We start from the raw sequence: 25,620 nt of genomic DNA on the forward strand, positions 1-25,620 counted from the left end.
TTCACCCAGCCTTGCTGATGGAGGGATCTGAAGGGCACTTGGCATGTTTGACTATTTACAACTCTGCTCGACAGAGACATCTGTATCAATTGTAATATATTACCTCTAGAGTTCACTGAACCCATCCTGAACTTCTCTCTGTGCCAGTTCTTATTTTCCTTGATCTCTGAGACTGCTTCTGACATAGCTACAGATTTGTACCTCTGTTCTTGAGAGAGCTTTTTTAACCATGTTGGACCACAAAGTTGTGAAAAGCCTTTATTATCTTTTCTGGGGCCATCCTCATGAGAGTATCGTAGAAATATTGTCTAGGGGTCTCTAATCCAACCTTCCACTCAGAGCAGGACTATTACCAATACTGGATCAATTCAGCTACATCTTTGTCTAGCCAATTTGTCTTGAATGCCTCTAAGGACAGAGATTTCATAACCTTGCTGTTCAACTTGTTCCAATGCTCCACTACCATCCTTATGCTATTTTTTTAATGATACTCATCCTGAACCTTGCAACACTCAGTTTGTGGCCACTGTCTGTTGTTATATTGCCTGGCCATACTAAGAAGAATTTGGCTCCGTCACCCTTGCAACTGACCTTTGGATAGTTGTGGGCTGCTATTGGAAAACCCAATATCTCACTCCTCACCTGCCTCAACAAGCCCAGCTCTATTAACCTCTCTAGAACATGTGCTCTAGGCCCTGGAGTGTCTTTGTAGTCTCTACATTAAAAATCTGGACTTAACTTTAATGAAGTGTACTTCTCCATTAAAATAGCAGTGGAGAAAGGCTGAAAAGGTCTGGCTACAGTAACTTATTTAGTATTGTCCCACTGGTTTTATGAGCTGATTATGAACACAGCTCACCTGGTCTGACAGAGCCCAGCATCCCTGCACAAAAGACAATATAAAGAAAGCATTGGGTTGCTTCTAGGGAGACAAAATATCTGTATTCCTTCAGAGCACTTGTTTTCTGGAGGTCAAAGCCATGTATTAGAAGGCTAAAGAGCAATGTGATACAAACCTTTGTAGAGTTTAGTATTATGGAGTCTCAGGTCCTGCTTGTAAGAGGTAAGTAGCTGTATTTGCCGTCACATTATGCAGTCTTGAGGGCTCTCTCCTGAGTTAATTCCACACTGGGTCTCGCCACTCTCCAGAGAGGTTCAGCTAACTACTCTGACTTCTTTAGGCTCCCTTATACTTGGCAGAAATAAAAAACAATGTGCCATTGCCAGATATCTTTTAACTGTGCAGGAAATCTAGACATGTAACCTCAATGCACCAAATGACCCTCCTGGAGTCAGAGTCAGGTGCTTTTATTTATATACTTCTTTTTTTTTTGGTAAGTTTCATCAGGCTGAAGTCAGAGTATGTAAATCAATGCTTTGCATATTGCCTACAGTTTGATCTTATGTGTCAGAAAAGATAAACGTCTTAATGTGGGAGAGGAAGAGAAGATTTGTCTTTCTTCTTCCTTCAGTAAATTTTCCCTCAACTGAGCTATCTTTTATAGAGGTGAGGATTGAGATAATTTTACTCAGAGGTGTTTGGGGGAAAGAATATGTTCCTATAGCAGTGCCTTTGGCTGAGTATATGTGTTGTTGCTTCTTTGTCCTGAGCTCAGCTCAGGGGAAGAACCAAGTGGTACTAACCGGCTCCTCATTGTTAGCATTTCTTCCTTTTTGTTTTCATTACCAGCTTCAGAGTGAGGTAGAGAAACCCCTGCTCAACTTTAGAGAGAACTTTAAGAAAGACATGAAAAAGTGTGACCATCATATTGCAGACTTACGGAAACATCTGGCCAGCCGCTACGCAGCAGTCGAAAAGGTGGGAGCAGAGAACAAAACTGAGATTTTATAGGATATTGTCTGGGACAAGAAAGCAGCTGCCTCTTGAAAAGTTTCTGTTCTACCACAAAGAACCACAAAGGGTTCTTCTGAGGGCTTTCTGCTATAACTTATGCATAGCTAGGCTCCAAACATGGTTTTCTGCTTAGCTGAATTTTGGGAAACGGGGGCTGCAGCCAATGCCAAGATGTTGTTACTGAATTGCCTTTCTGTTGCATCTCCCCCTTCCCACTTCAGGTTCATGCATTTTGAATACATTTGATTAAAATATTCCTAGCTCATGTGAGCCTAGAAGTCACATGTATTACTGTCAGAATTTATTCAACATTGCATTAGAATAGCAACACTGGGTCAGATCATAGGTTCATCTAGCTCAGTATCCTATGTCTTACAGTGGCCAAAAGCAGGTAGCCAAGGGAGGCAGCTCAAACATATCATGAGAATTTGCAAAAAACTCTCCCAGACTCCAGTTTTCTGTGCCTCATAGCAAACCTTGTTATTTCAATAACCCGAACAGTGGCAGCACCCTAGAATTGGGTGCTATTTCAGTATAAACATCCAGTAAGCAGATGAGGTCATGCTTTATGGAGTGTTATGTCTATGAAAGATGCTCTCTTATCAGCAACTGGCAGGAAACTGGATAACTCTGCCTCTGTGATGCTGCCAGTACAATTATGCCAAATGATTTGGCTGTTTGTTGTTGTATCCTCACTCAGTATGCTCTTGAGGATGAGCTGCAAATGAAAATATCTCACCCAGCAAACCGTGAGGTTGTTGCGGCTTTCATTAAAGATTTGAGTACTCGTAAAAATATTTTCCCAGGGACAGAGTTTGTGGTAGGATACATGAAATAATTAGACTATATGTATGCAGGGAAGGCATTTTTCTCCAACGTAATAAGTTCTTGAAAGTCATATCTGCAAAGAAATGCAGTCATCAGTAGGGATATTGAAAAGAATGAATCAAAAGAGATAGCCATATCTGCAGTTATGACTGATGAAGGATGCAGCTTCTTGCCCGATTCTTTTACTGCAGCTCCCTCTTGTGACCTGCCAAGCGAAGCCCATGTCCTTTAAAACTGCAAATTGAAAAATATAAAATAATTGCCTGCAGAGCATTGTAACTCAAAAACTGGTGTGACTGTAGAAAACTGCAAATTACTAACAAAATATCAGCATCCAAATTATCCTTAAATGCTCTGAGGAAAGAAAAATGTGACCTATTGTATAACAAATGAAACGGTCCATGCAAAACAAGTGATTTTTAATTTATGTATTTAGACAACCTCAGCAAATGAGTTGACAACAAGCATATGTGGTAATTACGATTATTTGTTCAGACGCTTCACTCATTTTCTTGTATAATTTCAATAGTTACACAGACAAATCTGAATTCAAAAGCCTGAAGAACTTTAAAGTAAGGCAATTTAAATAATCAGTTGTAACCAGGTCTTAGGTTCTTGATTTCTAAAATATGAAGTACTCTTGGCTAACCAAAATCAATCTTTCATAAATAAGCCTAAAACTTCATGCTGTTAGATTCTGTTAAATTTATACTGAAATCCAGAAGGTACTTAAAGAGAAATTCTTTAAGATATTTGAAATTCTTTCAACAGTTTAGATCCTAAGAAAAGTAAGTGAAAGATATATCTTGGTGATACTGGTTATGCGTTTGGAAGAAATTTCAGCTCTCCTTGATTGTTTTAGAAAAAGCAAGAAAGTTGCTGTGAAACATGAAAGTCTGGTGCTGCATTTTGTACTCTGCCTTTGTAAGGGTAGATAGTTACAGACCTAGGAAGAGTGCAGATGCTTTCCTGATTTTTTTAGTGATGACTTTTTTATGGTTTGGTGGGCCACTTCTTTAACACCACATAGTGTCCAAGGAACATGAATCATTACACTCTGTATTAGGATTCAGTTTTGCGTAGAAACAGATGTTTGTATGGAAGAATCACAGACAGCAGAGAGCAGTTGGACACACTTTTTCTGTAAAACATATGACTCTCTTTTAATTACTCCAAGGCCCGGAAAGCCTTGACGGAGAGGCAGAAGGATCTGGAAATGAAAACTCAGCAACTAGAGGTGAAGCTCAGCAACAAGACAGAAGAAGAAATTAAAAAGGCCAGAAGGAAGTCTACCCAGGCAGGTGAGTACATGCATCTATGAGCCAGCAGGATGTAAACGTAGCACCAGTAAGCCAGCAAGGAGGATGTGACAGGAACGATATGGGATATAATCAGCCATCTATTTGCTTGTTGGGAGTTTTTTTAACTTCTTTAACTTTTTTTTTTTTTTTAAGATTGCAACTACAAAGTCAAAGTGAACTGGGCTACTAGTATGTTTGATGTTAAATACTGTGAAGAAACAAACCCAAGTTTTTGCAAGTCAGGCATCACAAAATGGTGAATGATTTTGATAACTGGGGTGAAAATACTAAAAGGAGAGTGAATTCTCCTTTTGTTTTGTAAAGGCATGCTGAGATAATAGAATGTTTGTGAAACTTTCAGAGACAGGTTTGAAGAAGTCTGAAGTGATTTTTAGTTGAAATTTAGGTTCAGTTCTAGTAAACTTACCTAGCCTGCTTAAATGCTGTAGTTTTCAGGCAGAAACATCAGTATTGTTCCGTGTTCTTGACTTTGCTGAGTTAGCGAAATGCCTTTCTCCTATCTGGGGCCTCTATTTCTAAGTGCCTTTGGGATCCTAGTTTCCCAAATACGCTTGTAATTTACTCAGGTTGCATTTCGTTCAGATGAAAATCTGCCTGTTGAAGACTATTACCACTACACAATAGACTGGTACTTGCTCAGGATGCAGCAGATGTATGGTTTTGGCCCTTCTCGACTTGAGGGATTTAAAGACAGTTCAAAGACAGTTCCCCCACCCCATAGAAGTATCAGCAAACTAAGGGATGTTCTGAGATAAGAATACTCTGCATCACTCCTGTTGAAGCTGGGTTACTGTGCAACCAGGAAGGCAAGTATTGTGGATCTAGAGGAGGAGCAAGCAACAAGGAGCCAGATCCCAGCCTAGCAGCTAGGGCATCCACATGGCAGCAAGGAGTCCAGGGCTTTCCTTGGTCTGATCGTGGATGTGCAAATTTACACTTTCAGGTATGTTCAAATACTCTAACAGAGAACTTTTAGCCCCAGGCGCTCTCAGAGGGGCACACTATGGTCTTCCTCTCTGCAGGTGCCTTCCAGTGTATGTTCCCTTCCAGTTATTACTGAAAGTGAACTAAGCCTCTGAGTGTCTGCCTCTGTTCTCTCAGAGAAAGGTTCTTGGTGTTTTCTGATTCACCTGCAGCTCAGTTCCTGGAGGAATTTGAGGCTCTTAGTGGCATTCGGTTCCTGGTTCTTAATTCCATCCTGAGACAATCCTTATCAATCCTTGATATCATGTTCATAGAGTTTTCCTCTCTGTAGAAGTCTATCAGGTATCCATTGTATCAGCCACAACTATTGGCAAAATAAATGCCCATATGGCTGATCCTCCTTATACAGTGTTTTGGGGGCAGCATTTGAATTTTAGACCTATCTGAAGTTCCTGCCAAGGGTGGTTATTGATTTTTGCTCAGCTGAGAACATTGCTCTTCCTTTTTTCTTCTCTAAATCATGGTCACCCACAACAGAAGTAGAATTACATGTGCTACCTATCACTGTCTTCTTACTTGGACATGAATTTTTTGCCATTTTTCTTCTGTTACTTAATGATTAAAATGATTTCTGTTCAAGGGACGCTGAGTAGTGTATGTTACGCTGTAGTTGAGATGAAACTACTTGATGCGACTTAAACATGTTTTGCAGAGACTCAAACCACTTCTGTAGGATTCATCAGAAACAGTCTTTCTTGAGATCTGTAAAGCTGATACATGCAGCTCTCTTAGCACCTTTGCTAAAAACATCTTGCAGCTAGGGCTTCCATGTTTCATTCCTTTATAGGTCCATCCTTTGGCAGAGTGGTCCTTCCCTTTCTGTTTTTAAGACTGAGGCTTTCTCCTAGATAACCTGTCTGGGTTTTGAGGGCACTGATAAGAGTCATTCACAGTGTGGCTATGTTAGACAACCATTTCAAGAAACTACATGAGAAAGGCTACATATTAGTGACAGGAAATTCAGAGATGCTCTTTGCCTGTCCATCTGCAAATTCACAACTCTCCTGTGTTCCCTCTGCGTCCACAGAAATTGTTTGTAAAAGCATATTTACTGAACAAGCAAGGGAGACCTGCGAATTAGATGGGCATAACCAAAGCTGTGGTATGAGTCTCCCCATCCCTCTCACCTGCTTTATGTCATTTTTACGGTGAATGAAGGGGAGAGGACTTGCCTGATACCCAGAGGTATTGTTACAATAAGCCCTGTCCATCTGGGATGCTTGGAGTGTGCACAGCAACAGCATTTAGTGATTTAGCTTTGAAATTAGGCCTGATTTAAGTGGAAAGTTGAAATAGAGAACTCCAGAGGCCCCTTCACCAGTTACTGTTAAGTGACATTGCTCTGTACTCTCTGCTTCCATGGACTCTACATGAATTTCATGACTTTCATGTTCCTGGCTCTATAGTGGCTCAAATTCACCCAGGTGGATGGAGATTGTTCCTGGCTAAGGTATCCCCTAGTCTGATGGCTGGGGAATTTCTGGAATGTGGGAGCTGTTAGTTCAGACTTTTTATTTTGAGGAGGGCCTGTAATCCAGGCATAGCCCATCTGGACAGATGTGCTTATTTCTAAGCATTAAGGTCTGAATCCTGGTTTCATTATAGACTTTGGTTTCCACCAAATTTCTAAGTCCAGGCGAGAGAGACTTTCAGATGCAGATGCTTCTTCGGCAGTATGGCCAATGTAGTCCTATTGTTAAGCTTGATTCTTCACCAGTTTATGCATAAAGATCTTTTTGCACCTAAAACAACACTATGAAATTGAGCCCTGGACCCAGGCATGGCAGCCATTAGGGAAGGTGTAACTGAGCATCATTTAAAGAAGAGTGAGAATTATTAACCAGTAAGCAGCAATCTCTGAGAAGTACAATCCAGCTTTGCCATTCCTCTTCTCCTTTCTGTCAGAGGTGTAGTTCTACAACTGAGAATAAATGAAATAGTGGCAGCTTATTGTGTCACTGTCCTGAATGCGAAAGGAAGCCAGAGAGTTAGACTGAAATCCACGCGTCTTCAGAAATTAGAGATTACATACGTTTACAGATGGGTTGAGCTTGCAGATAAGCTTCCTTTGATCTCAGGCAGCTTGAGCCTCTCCTGTTTTAAACCCATCTTATGGGTTTGTGCAGTCTGAACTACAAAGTTGCTGTTTTTATTTAATTTATTACTGTTGACTTTGTGTTTTAATTACTTTTTTCTGATGTAGTTTTCTGTCTATGATAGGTTTATTTTAACTGAAGTAACTTCCGGAATTCTGGGCTTTTTATGAAATGTTACTTTGTGTTCATATTTTCCTTTCTAAATCTTGTCTTTCCCTCTCATTCTCTTTCCACGCAATCACTTGATCTTTTATCAAACATCAAGTGCATTCATTTTGTTGAAATTTGTTTTTTTGCCCTTAGCAAATACCATGTAACAGAACTGCGTTCAGCTCCACCAGGAGTGAACTTCACAATCTGGATCTGTATACAAAAGATGAACTGCAGCTTCCTTCTAAGCTCCATAATACATGGCCATAGAAGACTAATGTGTTGCTGTCTTGAACTTTTCAGGAGATGACCTGATGCGCTGTGTGGATCTTTACAATCAAGCCCAGTCCAAGTGGTTTGAGGAAATGGTGACCACCACTCTGGTATGTAACTGTCTACCATTTTACATTTAAAAGTTTTTTTTACATTTGAAGTTGTAATAACTTATAACTCATAGCTAGTCACAGAGCAAAGCAATGGGAAAAATTAGATGATAAATCTCCTACTGTGTTTCCTGTTTTCAGTTCTAAGGAGAAGTCATATTATTTGGGCAAAGAAGGAGAAATGGTTTTCTTTGCAGAATGCATTAAACCTGGCAGTCATTTAGAACTATGCAGGAGCCAGAATGCTGGAATTAACCTCAGGAGGAATGAAATAATGAACAAGGAAGACAAGGAAAGAGACATGATCAATCATTGAATCTATTTGTGTATGAATTAATTTTTGTATCCCAGTGTTCCCCCTAAGGGCTTGTACCTCCAGGGTTAGTCATCAAGATGCCACGATACTCTTCTGGCTTTGATGTGCTCTCATTCTCCGAAATACCTGTACTTTGATTTCATGGCATCTGCTTCACATCATTCCTTAGAGCCCTTCTGGATGGCAGCCAGTTGCTACCGAAACTGGGGAATACAAATGTCTTTTGCATGCATTTTTTTCACTGGACAAACAGAAAACAGGAAACTGCTCCAAATAAGAAGCAGGGTAGAACAGCGCTGAGCATTTGTAAGTGTGTGTCAGTGCAATATTTAAGCCCTCCTGACTAAATAAAGGCAGATGGGTGAGGAAATCCAGGAAACAAATCTGTTATGAAAAGCAGAATGAGAGAGAAAACGTTGGCTATCCCTAGGCATAAAGGATCTGATTCTCCTCTCACCTGCATTGATATTTTCTCACTGACAGAAATGATACAGCCCATCAGTGCCAGTAATCTAAAGGTGGAATGAGTCCAGATATGGAAAGGTATAAGTTAGCTGTATATTTGTTCTTGAAGAATTAGTAAGATTCAGAAGTGCACCGGTAAATAGCTCAAGAGGAAAATCATGGTCTGCAGGCTGCATAACAAGTTTGTTTGAAATAAAATGCAGGCTGAGAAACATCTGAAGATAAATCGCAGTACAAGTGAATATGTCTAAATCTGATCAACTCCAGTGCAGAGCAGTTCAGATGAAACACAAACTCTAGAGAGTCAGAGTTTAAAGCATCGTATTTCCTTTGCTTGTCTACCTCCAGGAAGTTTCTGTCACAGATAAAATGCACGTTCTTCCTATGGAGTATTTTTTAGTGTTAGGACACCGAATTCTGTATTCTGGTTTTGCAGATCTTGTGCCCTGAGGCAGCCTGAATTCAAAGTGATCCATTTTTCTTTAAGGGCACTACATCAACCAGCAACCTGCCTTTTCAACTAAAGCATTGCTGGGGTCCGCTGACTGCTAACTGAGCTAGGAGGAGACTTGTCCCATTTTCTCATCTCATGAACAGTTAAAGTTGCTCTTACGGTGTCTGATTAGACGCAGTGTAGTCAGGCCTGAGCTGTGCACCACAACACTGTCTCCTCCTTCCCCATGAAATCACTGTAATTTCTGGAATTAGCAACAAAACATACAAAGCTTCTATCAGGAAATGGGTTCCCTCTTGCTTGCAGTATGCTTTAAGGCTCTGGTCTCTCCCTTGGCAGTCTCAGTTTTAGCAAGCTTTAGATACTCTTTTCTGTCCTTTGGCTCAGGTTGAAATGACTTCTCTTGTTTGCTGCCATGTCTTCTCTGCATCAGAGATTTGTAACTGCAGAGTTCAACTCCAAAGCGTGACCCTGGGGCAGCCTCACACTAACTGGCAAATTTTTCTATGTCAGCCTTCCTCTAGGCCTTCAAGCTCAGCTTTCAAGAAAAATGTGGATGTTTTTTTTTCCTTTTCAGGAGCTTGAGAGACTAGAAGTAGAAAGGGTGGAGATGATTCGGCAGCATCTTTGCCAGTATACACAGCTGCGGCATGAGACAGACATGTTCAACCAAAGCGTAAGTCTGCTTTCTACTCAGCCTTTATGGTCTTTACTGCACCTCATCTGAGCAGAGCAGTGCATATTCTAATCTGACTGGCTTTGTAACAAAAGGAAGATGGTAAATAGACAGTTTTACTGTTGGGGGAAGTTGTATAATCTTAGGAAAAAGAAAGGCTAGTTTTCAATTATTTAAATACAGGGGATGTATGCTGATCTGTAATATATGGTTGGGCTTGTTATAAGGTATATATTGCAGTACAGGGGCCAAAGGCTGACGGGCCAATGCCTGGTATAGGAACCCTGTCTCTGCTTGATGTTACAAGCCTGCCTTTTCTCTACTTGCCACTACTAGGCTTCCCATTCAGACCTGGCTTTTGTCCACCTACCCTTGAGTACATGCAGTTCTCACTCATCTGCAAATGCAATGTAGGCATGCCCATAGCTGCTTAAGATTTCAGAATAGTGACCGTCTGTGCTTGAAATGTGTCTTTGACATTTTGATTCTTGTTTTGTTCGTTTTAGACAGTAGAGCTTGTGGATCAGTTGCTTCGGAAAGTGGATCCTGCCAAAGACAGAGAACTGTGGGTAAAAGAACACAAAACTGGAGATATCCGACCTGTGGACATGGAAATATAGACTGATCTATAGTTATATGTGATGGGTCCACTGAATTAACCAGGCTAATTTTTTTTTTTTTAAAAGAGTCAGAAGAGCACAGAGAGAAGGTTTTTCCACTACCAGACACCTTGTAATTTATGCCTGCACGGGCTATCTCTGTAACATTTAGTCATTAAAATGGTCCTCATTGTGCTAAGCCTTAAGCACCAAACATTCCAGGGTTAAGAAACCAGATGTGTACTTCCCACCAGAGGTTCCCAATTGCATGCAGCTTCTAGAAGAAATCTGCTTTCTGGTACAGAGAGCTCTGTTCTTCAGTGACTTTGTGCTACAACCCTTGCATGATTCTCTTTATATGGTATGTTAGAACAACCATGCAATGAGCCTCTGGCTAGCAAGTAGATAACCATTTGAACATGATGCAGGAAGCAAGGAAGTCATGAATCTCGGGTCTGTCACTGACTGCTTACGTGGCCATAGGCACATCAATTAACTTTTCTGGCTCACCATCTATAATAAACACACTTCTCACATCAGTGTTGTGAGGATACATTTATTTCATATAATACAGTTTCCCACGATGACAGTGAAAAGATGGCCCTTTTCCCAAAACAGAAAATAAGGCAAAAAGCAACGGAGAAGACTGACGCCCTTCCAGTTTTATACTCCCTCTCAGGGATACATAAACCCATTAGCATCATCATTTTTGTCCTAGGCCAATAGATAATAAGGTTGAAAGTGTTATCAGCATTATTTATGGGAAAAGACTTGGTTGTGCTATACCTACCTCATTAGCTGTCTGAGTGCCCTCAATGGCAGGAAGAGGTTATTTACCACAAAATAAATGAGATGTTCAAAACCTTTCCTGCTTATGCAGGATATTTTCCCACAGTATTTCCTTAAAGACAATTTTCTTACATTTTGTTTGGGATCAAGGTTTAAATTGGCCTTTGTTGGTTCCTTCAGGTGAATAATCACAGCCTTTAGATGCCCTTAATTACGAAGTCACTGCTAAGTTCTTGTCCAGCTAAACTGTGAGTTTTAATCTTTTTAGAGCTTGATTTTCAAAGGTGCCATGTATCCATGATTCTAGATTGCTTCAAATGTAGATACAGGTGTCTTTTGCACAATCAGCCTCTTAACCTCAGAGTTTTCCTTTGTTACCGTTGCTACAAACTACCAAATATTCACCACTGCTCTTGGCTCATAATGTTATGTAGTTTGGAGACTGGTTTTGCAAAGCCGTTCGATTTCTTCTCCCACTGTTATTTGTTATTTATTGTTGAGTGTTGCTGTTAATATATTTTCAGCATTTCAAACAGTGGCAAGATTCTCAAGATTCTTGCTTTAGATTCAGCAGAAACCTTGATTCTCACCACTGTGGCCTTTACTCAGTGTTTGCTATTTTGTCTACAGTTTTCCAAACTGTATTATTTGATTTGATCCACAGTCATGCTGCACTTCATCTCATTATTAATATATATTTTTTTCCTTGGCACTGAATTGCTGCTTTCTTTTATTCTACTATTCTATGTTTTTATTCACAAATCTCAAAGAGCTCTGTTCAGATGATTCAGCATTAATTCCCTTTACAAATCCCCTTTACAAATACAAGCTGAGACACAGAGAAGCATTATCTGAAACATATTCTAAATATTGCTGCAGTGATTATTTTTTCTGGCTTGTCACTTCAAACTGATTTTCATTACATTCTCCTCTTGTTCCCTCTTATGCAACCATTTCTTTGCCAATATAGATTAATGGAAAGAAAACTCACCAAAAATCTCTGATGTTCCAAATCATTCTGTTCCTGAAAGCATTTCCTCAGCACCCTTCTCTGCTGTGTTGCAAACCTTTATCAGACATTGGCAGATGCAGTATCATGAGCACTGCATGTTCAGGATCGTGTCACTATGCCCTGGTGTTCCTGATGTTTTTGACCTGACACATACCATATTACATTTCAGTGATATATTTTTGAATTTGTGACTATAATTTTATTCTCTGTGTGGGAAGCATCCAGCACACTAGAACCTGAATCTCTCCTAAGCACCTGCAAAGACCTTTGCAATACAAATAAAATATGATTCGTCTAAGCACCACTGAGTCTTTGAGCTCTGTTAGACTAAAAAGTTTCTTGGACTCCTCTTCTACTTCTCAAACAGGGCAATTTTGTGCTGATCTGCCTTTTGCAGTCTTACTATTCAGTCACTCTCTGTCCTTAGTACTGCAAATAAATGTTTTGGCATACTGATGTGTATTTTTGCCATCTCTACCATGCACTTTGGAGGACAGGCACTCTTTCCCCCACCCTGCCCCGGCCAAAAAAAAAAAACAACCAAACAAACATCAATATCCAAAAACTACTGGAGTAGTTAAGAGCTGAAGTCCCACATGACCCCTGTATTCTCAGATGTATTGTAATTGAAATGAGCAGTCTTGAGAACACCTCACTACGTTTTTGAACTCTTGATTGCAGAACCAAGCCAGCTGTGCACTTTATACAGTATTCTACTTAATAGTTATCTGAAATAATTCTGTCGTCAATTACATTTATTTCTTCTTTTTTCGTAGATATTTGTTATTTTATCTGTTTTGAACTGGAAATACTGTCCATTAGCACATATATCTCTCAGGACTGCTTTTAAGCTGCTCTCAATTCTTGTTTGTAGTTTCTGGTGGTTTGGATTTTTTCTACATATTTCCAGACAGTTTTGCTCCAACTACTTCTCATTTTTGGTTCATTTGAAATGTTACAAGAATGAGTGAGTTGCATAGAGCCATAATTCTCTTGACAGAAGCTATATCTTTTTTCATATCAGTAATCTAAGGAGATCACTTGTACCTAACTTTTGTTTACTGATGGTTAGTCTTTACCGAGCAGAGCAAACTCTCACGTGGAACTACTGTACAACAGGTGAATTACTTCTTATCTGTAATCGGTGGAAGTATTGGAAGTTTTGTTGTTGGTATTAGATGATTTCCAGCTTATTTCTGGCAAATGGAAACCCCTTGTGATATCACGCTACAGTTATTTGGGATCAGTGTTACTTGGCCTATTCCCTTCTCTAATGGATCCTCTAATGGACTGTGAACACTATGATGTCTTATAAGTTAGGGAAGGCTCAAAACCATGTGCCTCTGAATGGACAGCAACTTTAAAGTAGGCAGTGGCATCTTTGAAATGGAGGATGGACCCCCACTCTCTTTTTCTCATTCCTAAGAAAGTGACACTAAGAATTGTAACATTCATGCATTCATCATCCACTGATGATGCAAAAATACAGTCATACCCACTCTTTTCTCATACATTAACTCATCCTAAACAGCTTCTCTCCCAGACCGACATCAGGCTTCGTATTATGTTACAATAGCTAATATCTAAAAAGTATGATGATGTTTTAATGTAAATAATTAATAGGAATTACAGAATAAAGGACTGAATAGGTATTGAGCTCAGGGATCAAGTTGTTTTGTCCAGCAGATGGTCCACATATCTGGTGGTAGTTTTTAATGTTTTAGACATCTACTGGTCTGTCTTTGTTGTTTGACATACCTACCTTAAATCTTCGTATGGCGCTCAAGTCATAGACCAGAAGGCAAGCTTTTGATTCGTATCATTTGTTTTCACATAAAGAAGTACGATAGTGGGAATTTGCCTTTGATTCTCATCTAATAGTTCTGCTTGCTCTGGTCTTTGTTGAAACTGCTGTGTTTCAGAAGGCCGCCTTTGTTGTGTAGCTCACTCTCTGTCTAAACAGTATTGTGGCAACTTGTCTCACCCTGTCAAGCCTCGTTCTCCAGTGATCTCTGATTCAGCCAGAGCTTTCTACCATTGCATAAGCTAGAGGGCTTCATGATTTCCAGCTGCTTTGAATTGTTTTGGTGTCCTGACTCAGGTGCCAGAACAGGTGAGTTATTAAGCAACTGTAACCTCACCTACCATACAGAGTGAGAACATGCTATTCATCTTCCATAGCAGCCTGCCTGCTATCTTCTAGGCCACCTTCTGACACAGTTTACTTAATGGAAAGTCCTCCTTTGAAGTCTTTCTCCAAGGTTTTCTTTCAGCTTTTTTTCCTAACAAAGTTAATTCTGGATCCAATGATGTTAGCTGTTTCCTAAATGAATTCCCAGATGAACTGAAAGTGAGTCCTTTACCACAGGGGCCAAATGCACTCTTCTTCCATGACTGGCAAGATTCCAGTTGCTTTCATAGAAGAACTTCTAAAAAGGCCTAATTTTCAGGTTCCCAACCTACTTCAGGTTCACTCACTTCCATGACCCACATTTGTTGGTCACTTCTTCATCTAGAACTTCTTTTGAAAATCTTCAAGTGTTCCATTCTGGGAATGCTATTGCTTACTTGATACTGGGGTCTTTAGAGATTACATTTAAAATTGGAGGAAAAAAAGTATAAAAAAGTCAAAACAGCAATGAAATGATATATGGAAATCCTTATTCTGTCTCTGGCGTACTTTTCCCTTTCTGTAGCCCTGCTTGGGCCGCTGAGGGGTAGCTGTACTCCCACCTGTTGCACAGTTATAGTAAGCATTGAAATTGTTCTTCCTTTCATGGATAATAGGTGGCATGCAAGCTTGTTCTCCGGTTCTCTTTGTGCTTTATTCATCTGTGCAATTTCATTCTGCAGAATGAGCTGCTTTTCGTTTACCTCATAGCCACACACTGTAATGCCAGTTTGTGTACCTGTGTTTTGACAGCGATCTGCATTCAAATCACCCTTTTTTTTGTTTGGTTTGTTTTTTTGGTTTTTTTTTTCTTCGTAGCAGGAATTTTCTGTAAAGCATTCACAGGAAGCTGGTAAATGCTCATTAGCAGTTGTTATTGCTCAGACCTTCTCAGAACATCTTTAAACTCATCCCTGTTATTTAAGGCATTATTTAAATAGTTGCTGCAAGTTAGACTCGTTAGTCTTTAAATAGGAACTTACACTGTTCTTTTGGCCTGCTCTCTAGAAGTGCTCAGCGCTCAGATTTTGAGGAAGTCAATATGGAGTTTGTCGGTGATAAGACACTTTGAAAATCAGGCTATATGATTGCATGAACCTCTTTTTTCCTTAGGCTTCAAGTATGTGTAAAAGGTAAACTTTAAGAAACAAAAACCTCAAACACTTGAACGTGTAAGAGCTAGTGACAGACACTGTGTCAGGCTATGTCAGGAACGCAGGTCTAGAGCAAGGGCCTGCTGGTCTCGTTCTCATGCCAGCTGTCAGAATCCACCTCCCAAGGCAAGTGAAAAAGTGCCTCTGCCCATGTGTTTATTCAATTGCACGCAGGGAGAAAAAGAGTACTGCTTACACAGCTGGGCCTTTCTCTATCAAGCACCTTAGAAATACAAACCAGCACCTTGATGGCCCCCTTGCACCCCCCCGCCCCGGACTGGGTCAGTGTAACTGTGTGGTGTGATCAGTCTATTGCTCCATTCTGAACAGAAAAAAAATGTATTTTGCACAAGAGCAGACTGCCGGGTCTTTTCCGGGAGATGAGAGTCAGATCTGTTGTCTAGAGGCAATCCTTTACGTGCTCGGATTTCCGTTTTGCAAGAACGCTTCTTCAAAGGACAGTATTAAAAGAGAAGTTTTCAAGATAATAAGCTTTCCTGATCACTGAGCTTTGTGGAATGTATACAGGCTTCTTGCTTCACAGCATGTGTTGAAATAGATGGAGAAAGAGGTCTCAGAGGTAGCATTATCCAAAGCATTGCTACGAATAATTCTTGCTGTATGGGCATTCTTTCTGTACTAATAAGTGATAGGGAATGGCTGACCGGTGGCCTAGCTCCTTTGCACTGTGGAGTCATATGAGGCTTTGCACAGGAGCCTGCTGGTCACATTTAATATAACTAGGCAGATAATAGTCATAGGCAGATTCAAGTCAAAAACAAGCACATAGGGCAGTAAAATGTTTAACTGTCCCAGTCAGGTCTGAGCTTCTTGACAGCAGACACTTGCCTTTCTCAGAGCCCTAACACATCCCAGTAACAGGCTCAGCAATGTCTGGATTTTCCTTAGCACAGGACAATCAGTGACAAAATGACCCCTTGTATCTGTTCCTTGATACAGGGCTTGTTGGTTAGCACCTGGTCACGACAGCTGATTTGTGGCAACACCACGTTGATACCTAAAGAATGATTTTTGGCACTTGGCGTTGTTGTGATGTCCTGCACCATTGCACTGAACTGACCCTAAGTTAAGGAGAGATGTATCAAGCCTGGCTTGTAGGCATTTTCCAAGAGTTTGGAGCACGCAATACTTCTGTTGCATAATGGTGATGTATTCTTTCACATCATTAAGTCCTTGACTTTTCTGGAGGACTACTGTATAAATAATATTCATCACTTTGTTTTCTAGTAGATCTTATTCATATAAATATGAAGCATTCAATTCTGATTTTTTCTCTTCACTGTTACTGTAGCCACGCTTCCATCAGTGATCTACACTAGTTTTCAAGACCTTTTCTTTAATTTTGAATTTTCATAGAACATCTCTGTTGCTTTAATGTGCTGACCAAATTTCATGCTTTTGGGTATTTTCTGAGAGTGACGAGTGCTTGTTTTTTAGAGATTTTTTTTTCTATTTTTACTCTTTTCTTGCCAGCCACTGAGTTTGAAAGTGCAGTGACTCCTTTTTGTGCTATTCACAGTTTATTCTTTCTTCCTGGAGATTTTTTTTCTGAAGGGACCAACACATAGCACAATTTGACTTAAATTTCTAATCCCATGCATTCCTCAGGCAGAAAGTTTTTGTGTCTAACTAAGCATCTGATTCTAACAATCATGCACTGATAAAAACTGTCAGACTTATAACAGTTACATTTTAGGTCAATAGCATAATAATTGCAGGAAAAAATATTTACATAAATTTGAAATATTCCAATTTAATGCCTTCAACTTACATTAAGTTGAACTATTTTTAGATATAACGTAAGATACAAACTCAGTGGAATTTCAGAACAAAAGCATTTCAGCTTCTGTATTCAGGTTCAGTGAGCAGATAACACTATAATTTTGAATACGTACAGTCTTTCAGGGCCATTGTTTCACAAATAACTGAATAATGGCTTGAACTGCAACTCTACTAAAATTCAGCTAGCAGTTGCCCCTAAAGTGCCTCTTTAAATTGTACCTCATACAACCATATAAAATACATTGATTCACCCTATAAATTTCCAAAACTCAGGAGCAGCCAGTATGCACAGATCTCACAAGATTCTCAACACTCCTTCCTTGCTCTGCACTGTGCAGTGTTTTAGGGCAATCACATATCAAGCAAACCTGCCTTTATTTCACTGATCATTTACTGTCGAGCACAGGCATCATAAATTCTCCGTGCTGAAAATGGAGTAGGAAATGTTAAGAATGTTAGATTTAAAAGCAACTGCATTAAAGGACAGTTGCTAACCTAATCTTCTGACATCCTTCAGTACAGGGGTCTCTGCAGAATAGGCAAGGAATTTCACATAAAAATAGTTGAGTAAAGGGCATCTTGGATGTAAGTAGTGCTATTTTTTAAAAAACAAACCTTGACTCTTCTCTTTGAAGCAGTTGCTTGAAACAAATTTTCTGGTACTGGAAGTGTAAAGCTGATTAGTGCTTCTGGGGATCTCATATCTGCATGACATGACAATCCAGCCATTTAAATTTGGGAATGTTTGGCCTGAAATCTCTTGTTCCTTTGGAGTTTTTGAGGTGATGGCTGAGCCTAAGAAATTTTCATGTCCATTTACCATTCTGTTACTCAAACAGGGGAAGAAGACTCTTTAGGGACAGCAATGTCTGTCATTATGAAAAAAGCAGGTACTAGTACTGGACAAATGGTTTCTCATCCTCCTTAAATAGTTTCCTTTCTTTCAGCAGTCCAAGACAGAGTGAAAAATCCAATTCTAAAAGCAGGGATTCAAAGGCAGGCCTGATCAGTAGTCATATACTAAGAGTTTTCTACTAAAATGAAGTTGCCTATTTGGTCCTTTTTGTGTAACTTTTGCTAAATGCTTTCCAAGTTTTTAGGAAAGTTGTCTTTTGCCAGTACTAATGACTTCTTTATAAAGATGTTTAACCAAAATTTTATATCTTCCCATAAATTTTGGCTGAATAGACCCCTTAAATAGTTTATGTATCATGCAACCTCTGTCTGGGTAACTAGTAAATATTGGATCATTGTGCAAATTATGGTATGGCTTTTGTTCAGTAAAGATATATGAAGGAATCACTTACTGAAGAAGCTGAATGCAGAAAAGATTTAAGGGGCAGATCTTCAGCTTGGGTAAACTGGCAAAGTTTCATGGAAGCTAATTTGTCAGCTGTGGATCTCGTCCTTCAATGTTGAAGGCATTTGCTATACATAATTTTTCTGTCTTAGTGTAAAGCAATTTCATATGGTTAAACTGTATTTTCCTATATTGTTCTTCAAATTCCTGTGCACCACAGTGCTCATCTCATCTCCTGTAAAATAAACTGTACAGAGACATATCGAGCATGGTGTTGTTGTCTTTACCCAGTTGTTTTCACTTCTACCAAAGCCACACACTTTTCACTGCAATATCATCAAAGTACACTGAGGGTGCCAAATGCACGTTTACTGCTTCATTGAGATCAGTGTAATGCTGCTTGAATGTGCAATCACGTCACTCAGGTGTAATCTACTTGTTCGTATCTATTTCAGATCTCTGCATGATATTCAGTTGAGTACGATTCCTCCAGTGTCATTTGTATTTGCAAATCAATTAAAAAAAAACACATGAACTTAAATGATTTTGTTTCTTGAACAAGCAGGTAAGCTGACCATGATCAGTGGCAAAGCAGCTGTAGTGAGACAGGCATGGTTTAAATGATCTGTAAGTCTTCTATAGCCTGTTCTTTACCTGAAAGTTCCATGTGCTCCTTGATGCTTATCTGAAGAGAGAGCCCTGAAGACTGTTGTAAAATGTTTCTGTTAATAATTATTTTCTCTTTTGGATATTTGAGCTAATAGGCATGTTAGCAGGGATTTTGACAGAAGTCAAAATCAGCCTTACCAAAATCCTATCTAGTTCAACAGCTGTCTGCAAAAGTGGCCAGTGTGGGATGCTTCTGGAAAAACAGAAAACAGAACAAGCATGTATTGAGCTCTGCACCACTACAAGGGATTTGCAGTTCAGGGCTCTTAAAGGTAAAGGCATCATCTGCATATCTCACAGCCGTTAGTGTAGTTCTCTTCTAATGATTTGTTCAGCTTTGAACTCATAAAAATTTAGTTGTTGCAGCTGTCTGCAGAATGGCATTCCACAGCTCTAGCATGTGGGGGGTTTTTGGTTTGATTTTGTTTTGGTTTTAAGATACAGGAATACAGGAGTTGCTACTACAGGAAATTTCTTATAAATTGATGAGGTAAGTAATTGGAGAGGTGTGTGTACTCTTTCTAGAGAAGCAAAAGAAAGGTAGGACCTTGAACAAGTTCCAGGTGAAGGCTTGGTTTTCAGAGCAGAATGTTTGCACTTTGCCCAAAGTAGCCTAAATCTGTTTAAAACTACTCAGAATGCTTTTGCAGATGTTGATGCATGGTACAGACCAATTTGGTGAATACCCAGCAATTCTCCAAATGCCATGGCATATTTAACTGCACCTTACCAGCGATAAGCCTTTTCAGTTATAGAGAGCTTTCGCAGAGCTCTGAAACCCAAGATGGGGAGATGTTTTACAACCCACAATACTTACTGGTATACTGTTGTGGTACCAGTGCTTATAAAGACATAATGGTGAAATGACCAGAGTGAACTACTGAAATATTTCCTTGGAAGCCTCACAGCCTGTGACATTTAGCTGTAAAGGACTTGGAAGATAAATACTTAAAAGTTTTTTATATGGTGATCTAGGCAATATGTTAGGAGTGTCTGTAAGTTGTACTTTATCTGAATATTAAGTGTAAGCTAAAATCACAAGGTGCATGCACAGTGGTGTTTTGGATTGCTTACCATTTTGCTCTGGATCGTGTTTCTCACATTACGCACACTGCCTTTGTGCTAAGTTGCTATTCCCTTCTGGAGTGGTATAGCTTAGTCTCTTTGAAGGCAAAATTTGGGAGTGAGTCAGTGGTTAAATTGTCCCAAGAACTGCTATGAGATGCAGCACGGAAAGGATCTCAACAGGTCTTGTTCCCACACTGCAAACCAGTGCTGCAAGTCTGTCCTGACAAGCCTTGGCCCCTCACGCACTTTCATCCTGCTCCTTTGTGCACTGAGACAACTGCAGCTTCATGCTGTCAATGAACACGTGCAATAGACTGCTGATGAGTGTTAATAAGAAATACTAATTTGTAAGAACCATAATGAATTGTTAAACTGTTTTATGCTTATAGGGAGGCCATGTGGCTCCAGGTGGAATGTGTTGGGTGAGTTTGCATGAGTTGTTTGAGTGCAGTTCTGAGCAATGCCACTTAAAAACACTAAATGTGGCCTCTGTTAAGGTCCATGGTGCCCTGAATAGAAACCTGACAAGGGTCAGTTGGCCCAAGGAACAGGGATTCCTCCCTAGAGCATGTTGCAGAGACACTATACGCATGGTCACTGAACACCATGGTACAGTTGTTTCTCAGTATCCTTATTACCTTGTGATTTCATTTACAGCAAGAATGAATAATATGGTTTGTCATATATGGCAAGAGTCCTGGTAAATGAGAACGCTGCTGACATGATAAATAACTGCAGCAGAAACATCGCATTTCACTTACTGAGGTGCCCAGCAAGCTGCGTTTACCTGCCCAGGAACCATAAGCATTTTCCAAAGCAAACAGTTGGATCATTGCAGTAAATTATTGCTTTACTTTTCAGGGCTGAAACTATTAGAGAGTCCTGATAAGATGCAGCCTCCCCAGCCATCAGGACGTCATTGTTTAAATTTTTGTTTAAAATGTGTGTTTAAATCCAGACTGCTTTGAAAAGTTGGACTGTTTAAAGAAGGGAACTGGAAATCGATAAACCCAACTTAAAAACAGTCTTTCAGACTGTTCAGAGTTGGAAGAGGGTGCAGCTCAGAAAATGCTTTGGATAAGCTTAAACTGTGGAGAATGGTTCAGGTCTGACATAGACTTAAAAGATCCTGTAGCGTGTGTTTCTGGATGTGTGTTATGGGTATGACACATGACACATGTAGCCCCATCTCCATGTCACTTAAAAAAAAGGTTGTGAGATGATGGTCCTATTGGCAGGAAAAAGACCCAACAGGAAGCTGGGCAAAAGATGAGTTGACACCCTGCTAGTAAAAGGAAAATGCTTTAACCAGCATAGGTTTTGTTCATGACAGTCCTGAAAATTGCAGTAAATGCAAACTGAGCTGGTTTCAAATAGCACCCACCCAGACTCATATCAAGGAAGCCTCTATGGAAAGGTCTTCTCTTTTATTGGCCATTACATTAGCCGGTGTGAGAAGGTTTTTAGAAGCGTTCCCTAGAGATATGCTGCCTGGATAACTGTTGTGACAGAGGCATCTGAATTTAGCAATCAAATTATTTAGGCACATAGTCAGTGAATGCTGAATGAGGCACTTTAGACAGAATTGCTTTACAGAGAATATTTCAGGACTAGGCCATGGCTTGGTTGCCTGCAGATGCCATTGCATATTTCTCCTATGCTGTTGATGTTAAGTGTCGACTTCTGAGTAGAGACTATATTTTCATTACTAATTTTGAACAGTCATAAAACTTGTAAAAAAATGCAACTTTTCTGACACATCTGGTTAATTTCAAAGCATGTTTCAAGGATCTGGTTATGTACTTTTTGCAATGATTTCCCTGAAATAAAAGCCTCATTGGTCTATTTAAAGAAAACTTTGTCTTTTTGGTTCTTTTTATTTCAGCCAGGGTCTGTCTGCACCCATCGTACATTGTAGGTGGATGCTTAATACAAACCAATGAGCCTAGAAGGCCTTGCAGAGTAAACTGAGGATTTTAGAGCCATTAATAACTGATCCTTTTGAAACAAAAGCAATGCCTTTGTCACCTAAGATGAAACATTGATGTACATCTACCTTATAAAATGGCATTTTTTCCCATATGCTCGTTCATACCATTCTACAGTTCCCAAATAGCAAAGCCTTGAGAGCGCCTAGAGCCTCGACACTGCTCCTGTTGGGATAAAAGCATGGTTAATCTTTTATCAACATTTCTCTATCCAACTCAGCTACAGAAAACATAGCCTTATGGTGCTTCCATAGCTCTGGACTCTGGGGAGTGTCCTTCCTTGCAGCATCCAGTAAGAGACTTGCTCTAGTCCTGTGCTTTTCCTCTGAAGAAAATGCCCTTAAGTTGCTAGTGAAATATATGGCAGTATACTCACTTCAGTTTTTCCTACTTGATTTTAATTCAAAGCCCAGTAGTCCATAGGTTAATAAAATTTAACAGTGCTACACAGAACATTTCATTAACTGTTTCCTCTTTGTAAGAGAAAAGCTTTTCATAAGGCATGTTCTGTACAAATGAACACCTCTTTTAGGTCCCCACTTTGGGGTTTTGCACAGGGGCATAAGTGCAAGAAGCTAAGGGCTAGTTTTAAATGGCTTCTTCTAAATTATTTTAAGTCCAGGAGCATATAGCCTTCCTTTCCCAAGAGCACTGTATTTCTCTTCCCAGCCTGTATCAGGTTTCAAAAGAGGATCTGCCAGTATTTCCTCTCTCTTTTATATATGGCAACTGTGGGTTTCCCAAAGTCTGAACAAGCCAGGAAAGCTCTTAACACAAATCTCTCTTGCGAGAGGCTTTTAAATTTGACAAGAATATCAAAACAGGTGAAAGATGGTAATTGCTCTTAAACTGCATAGTTAAATTGCAGAATCTTATGCTGTAGGATGCTGAAGATGTCAGATGCTTGCATTATTTTAAAATGGATTAGACTGTTCAAATAGTACCTGCCAAACACTGCTGCATCCAGTGATGTTGCCTCTGGTTGCAGAAAGTTCTTAACTGCAGCTTTATGAAACACAGGCAGGTATTTGAGGGAAGCAGCACTACTCATGTGCCCGGTCATATACTCTTCCCTGGCTGCTTATTGCTTTCCACCACTGGAGACAGAATGCTGAGCACCAAAAAAATACAGGATTCAAAGATGGGTCAAGGGTCCTCATACACTAGAGTTTGCTCAGATTCTGTGGTTAAGACATCTCGTGGAATCGCTACCCCAGCACCTCCACTCAAATCCTTCTGTGTCTGTCTCAAGGATGAAAATGGTGAAATCTCATTACAATTACATGCACTTATTACATGATCCTAGCTGATATGTTTCACATTCCAGCCCTGTTTTTGCTATAGTCAAGAAACACCCTAGATACTTGACAGAAACATAGTTAAAAGACTTGTCATAAACACCAAGCCAGAAACAAGCACTCTTACCAACCAGGTGACTAAATCTATTTAGAACAACTAAAATATCTGCTAAAAGTATCACTGAAAATGAATCTGCAAGTTCTCGTGAACACAGAGGAAGCTGACGCTACTTGTTTATTTTTTAATACAGGGGGTGGTGTTATGTCTGGTATAGTTTTTCTACGTATATTTCTTTACAACCAACTTTCTTCTCTTGAGAAACCCCAGGAATATTTTCAGGTGCCCTTTCACCCTCCCTCACAGGTCAGAGCCATTGCTGCCTCTTACAATGCGGGTTTTAGTTTTTGGAGTGTGTATGTCAGGATCTTACACCAGATGTCAGTGTGCCTCATGTTTTTTGCCTTGCAGGGCTTCAGGGTGGATGTCTTTAGAAAACTGCAGCTGTGTCAACTGAAAATTTCAAGATGTGTTATCAAGATTGGAGATGGATCCTGTGCAGGCACAGATCCAACAGCATAGGAAACAACCATCTTAGCCACAAATGTGTAGTTGCCTATTTTTTTAAATTTTGCTTTATTGCCATAATTGGCTCACCCTTGCTCATTTTAAGAGTCTACACTCCTGCAATGTATCCTGATTTGGAATGGGAAAAGGAAAGAGGAGGTGACAGGACATGTCCTGTGATAGGACCTGTCCATGTGACATCTAGCTGCATGATTTTTCTTTGAATATGATCCTGACAATCAATACAATTGGCCAAGGACAGCATCGCATTTGCAGCTTCATTACATGCTCTACTTCCAGCTGCAGTACTGCTGCTCGGCCCTCAATTGCAATCTTTGCCAGGGCAGTATCTTTTCAGGGAAAGGCTTTGCAATTAATTGTAGTTACAGGGCAGAGCAGTGGTGGTGCAGCACAAGGCTTCTTGAGCAAGGGGTAGGGCATAACTTCCAGCTAAGGGCAGAAATGGTCCTGAACCTTTATACCACTGAGATCTACAATCTTGGAAGCATGCTACCGGGTGGATGCAGGATGCCAAGTTAGGAAAGGAACTGCACAATCCTCTACTGCACAGTCCTCTTCCCTGGGATCACCCTAGTGGAGTTGCTTCTTATATCTTCTCATGCTTCACCTGTGTCCATCATAAACAGTCATATTTCCGTTTAAAAAAAAAAAGTGCGATCAAGAATAATGGTGTCAGGAAATGGCAAAAGCAGGGCATACTCCATGAGGAGGGAACAAGCCATGAGCCAAGGATGATCACAGCACAGGCTGTGCCCTCCCTCAGCAGGGCACAGCCCCACAGGCTCTGAACATTGTGGAAAGAGCAGGGCACTAGTAATGGGGTCCATCAACATCCTCAGACAAGGTGAGGTCATGAACCAGGTCCAAGGTGCATCTAAGGAATTCGATCAGGAGCAGTGGGAGATGAAGCCAGAGCCAGGACTAGGAGACAAGGCTACAACAGGACCAAGGTCCATCCAGAAGACAGGACTGGAGATAGCAGCACCTACAGCATAGCTTAGACAAGGACTGGATGCCCAGGCCTGAATTTAGGTGGAGCTCCTGGCACCCATTGGCAGAGGATGTGGGTGGAGGCCCCATGTGAGGCTGGTTAGGGCAATTAAGGCCTGCTAGTGCCCTCAAGACCCTAAGAGATGATAACTTGTTTGTCCTGTCTCCATCCATCTGTGCTGGTCACTGTACAAACACAAGAAGAGATGATTCTACCCTGTAACTTAGGACAGATGGAGAAACACACCAGGTGGTAGAAGGCCAGAAATACTCCAAATGATTTGCACTGTTCTTGTAAGGATTCTCACGGGACTGTTGAATAGAAGAGGTCATTACTACTGCTCTGAGTCAAATGAAAAAAGTTAAATCTGGCCTTACTCTACAAGCAAAATGGGCTGAAAATGTTTGTGGAAATCTCACAGGGTTATTGTGACATATGTCCTCCATGAGGTCTTTAAACGCAAAGTATGTGCAGAGTTGCTACAGTCAGTTTAAATTTTGTTCTATGAATCTTTCCTGGTTTGCTACACAGGTGCCAACTACCTTTTTGCCCACATGGTTTCACTGAACACAATGGCAATTCCTGTGTTCATCAGAACTAATGGTCAAGACAAAATGGCCCAAGGAGGGCTGTTTGCATGCCTTACATTGAATCTGACCTCACA

The 25,620-nt window shown here is 40.2% G+C and overlaps 1 protein-coding gene across 5 annotated transcripts in view; it reads left to right on the forward strand.

Annotated features, from left to right (window-relative positions):
* Positions 1–18,616, forward strand: part of GAS7 (growth arrest specific 7) — a 112,973-nt gene extending 94,357 nt beyond the window's left edge. For all 5 annotated transcript variants that reach the window (XM_026113203.2, XM_026113205.2, XM_026113204.2 and 2 more), the window contains 5 exons: positions 1,691–1,819; positions 3,861–3,984; positions 7,539–7,618; positions 9,431–9,529; positions 10,036–18,616. In XM_026113203.2, the coding sequence (XP_025968988.2) occupies positions 1,691–1,819; positions 3,861–3,984; positions 7,539–7,618; positions 9,431–9,529; positions 10,036–10,149 (546 nt within the window). In that variant the 3' untranslated portion in view covers positions 10,150–18,616. The remainder of the gene's footprint in view (positions 1–1,690; positions 1,820–3,860; positions 3,985–7,538; positions 7,619–9,430; positions 9,530–10,035) is intronic.
* The last annotated feature ends 7,004 nt before the right edge of the window (positions 18,617–25,620 follow it).

Source organism: Dromaius novaehollandiae, chromosome 18 (assembly GCF_036370855.1).
Source record: "Dromaius novaehollandiae isolate bDroNov1 chromosome 18, bDroNov1.hap1, whole genome shotgun sequence".
In the NCBI taxonomy this organism is placed as follows: domain Eukaryota; kingdom Metazoa; phylum Chordata; class Aves; order Casuariiformes; family Dromaiidae; genus Dromaius; species Dromaius novaehollandiae.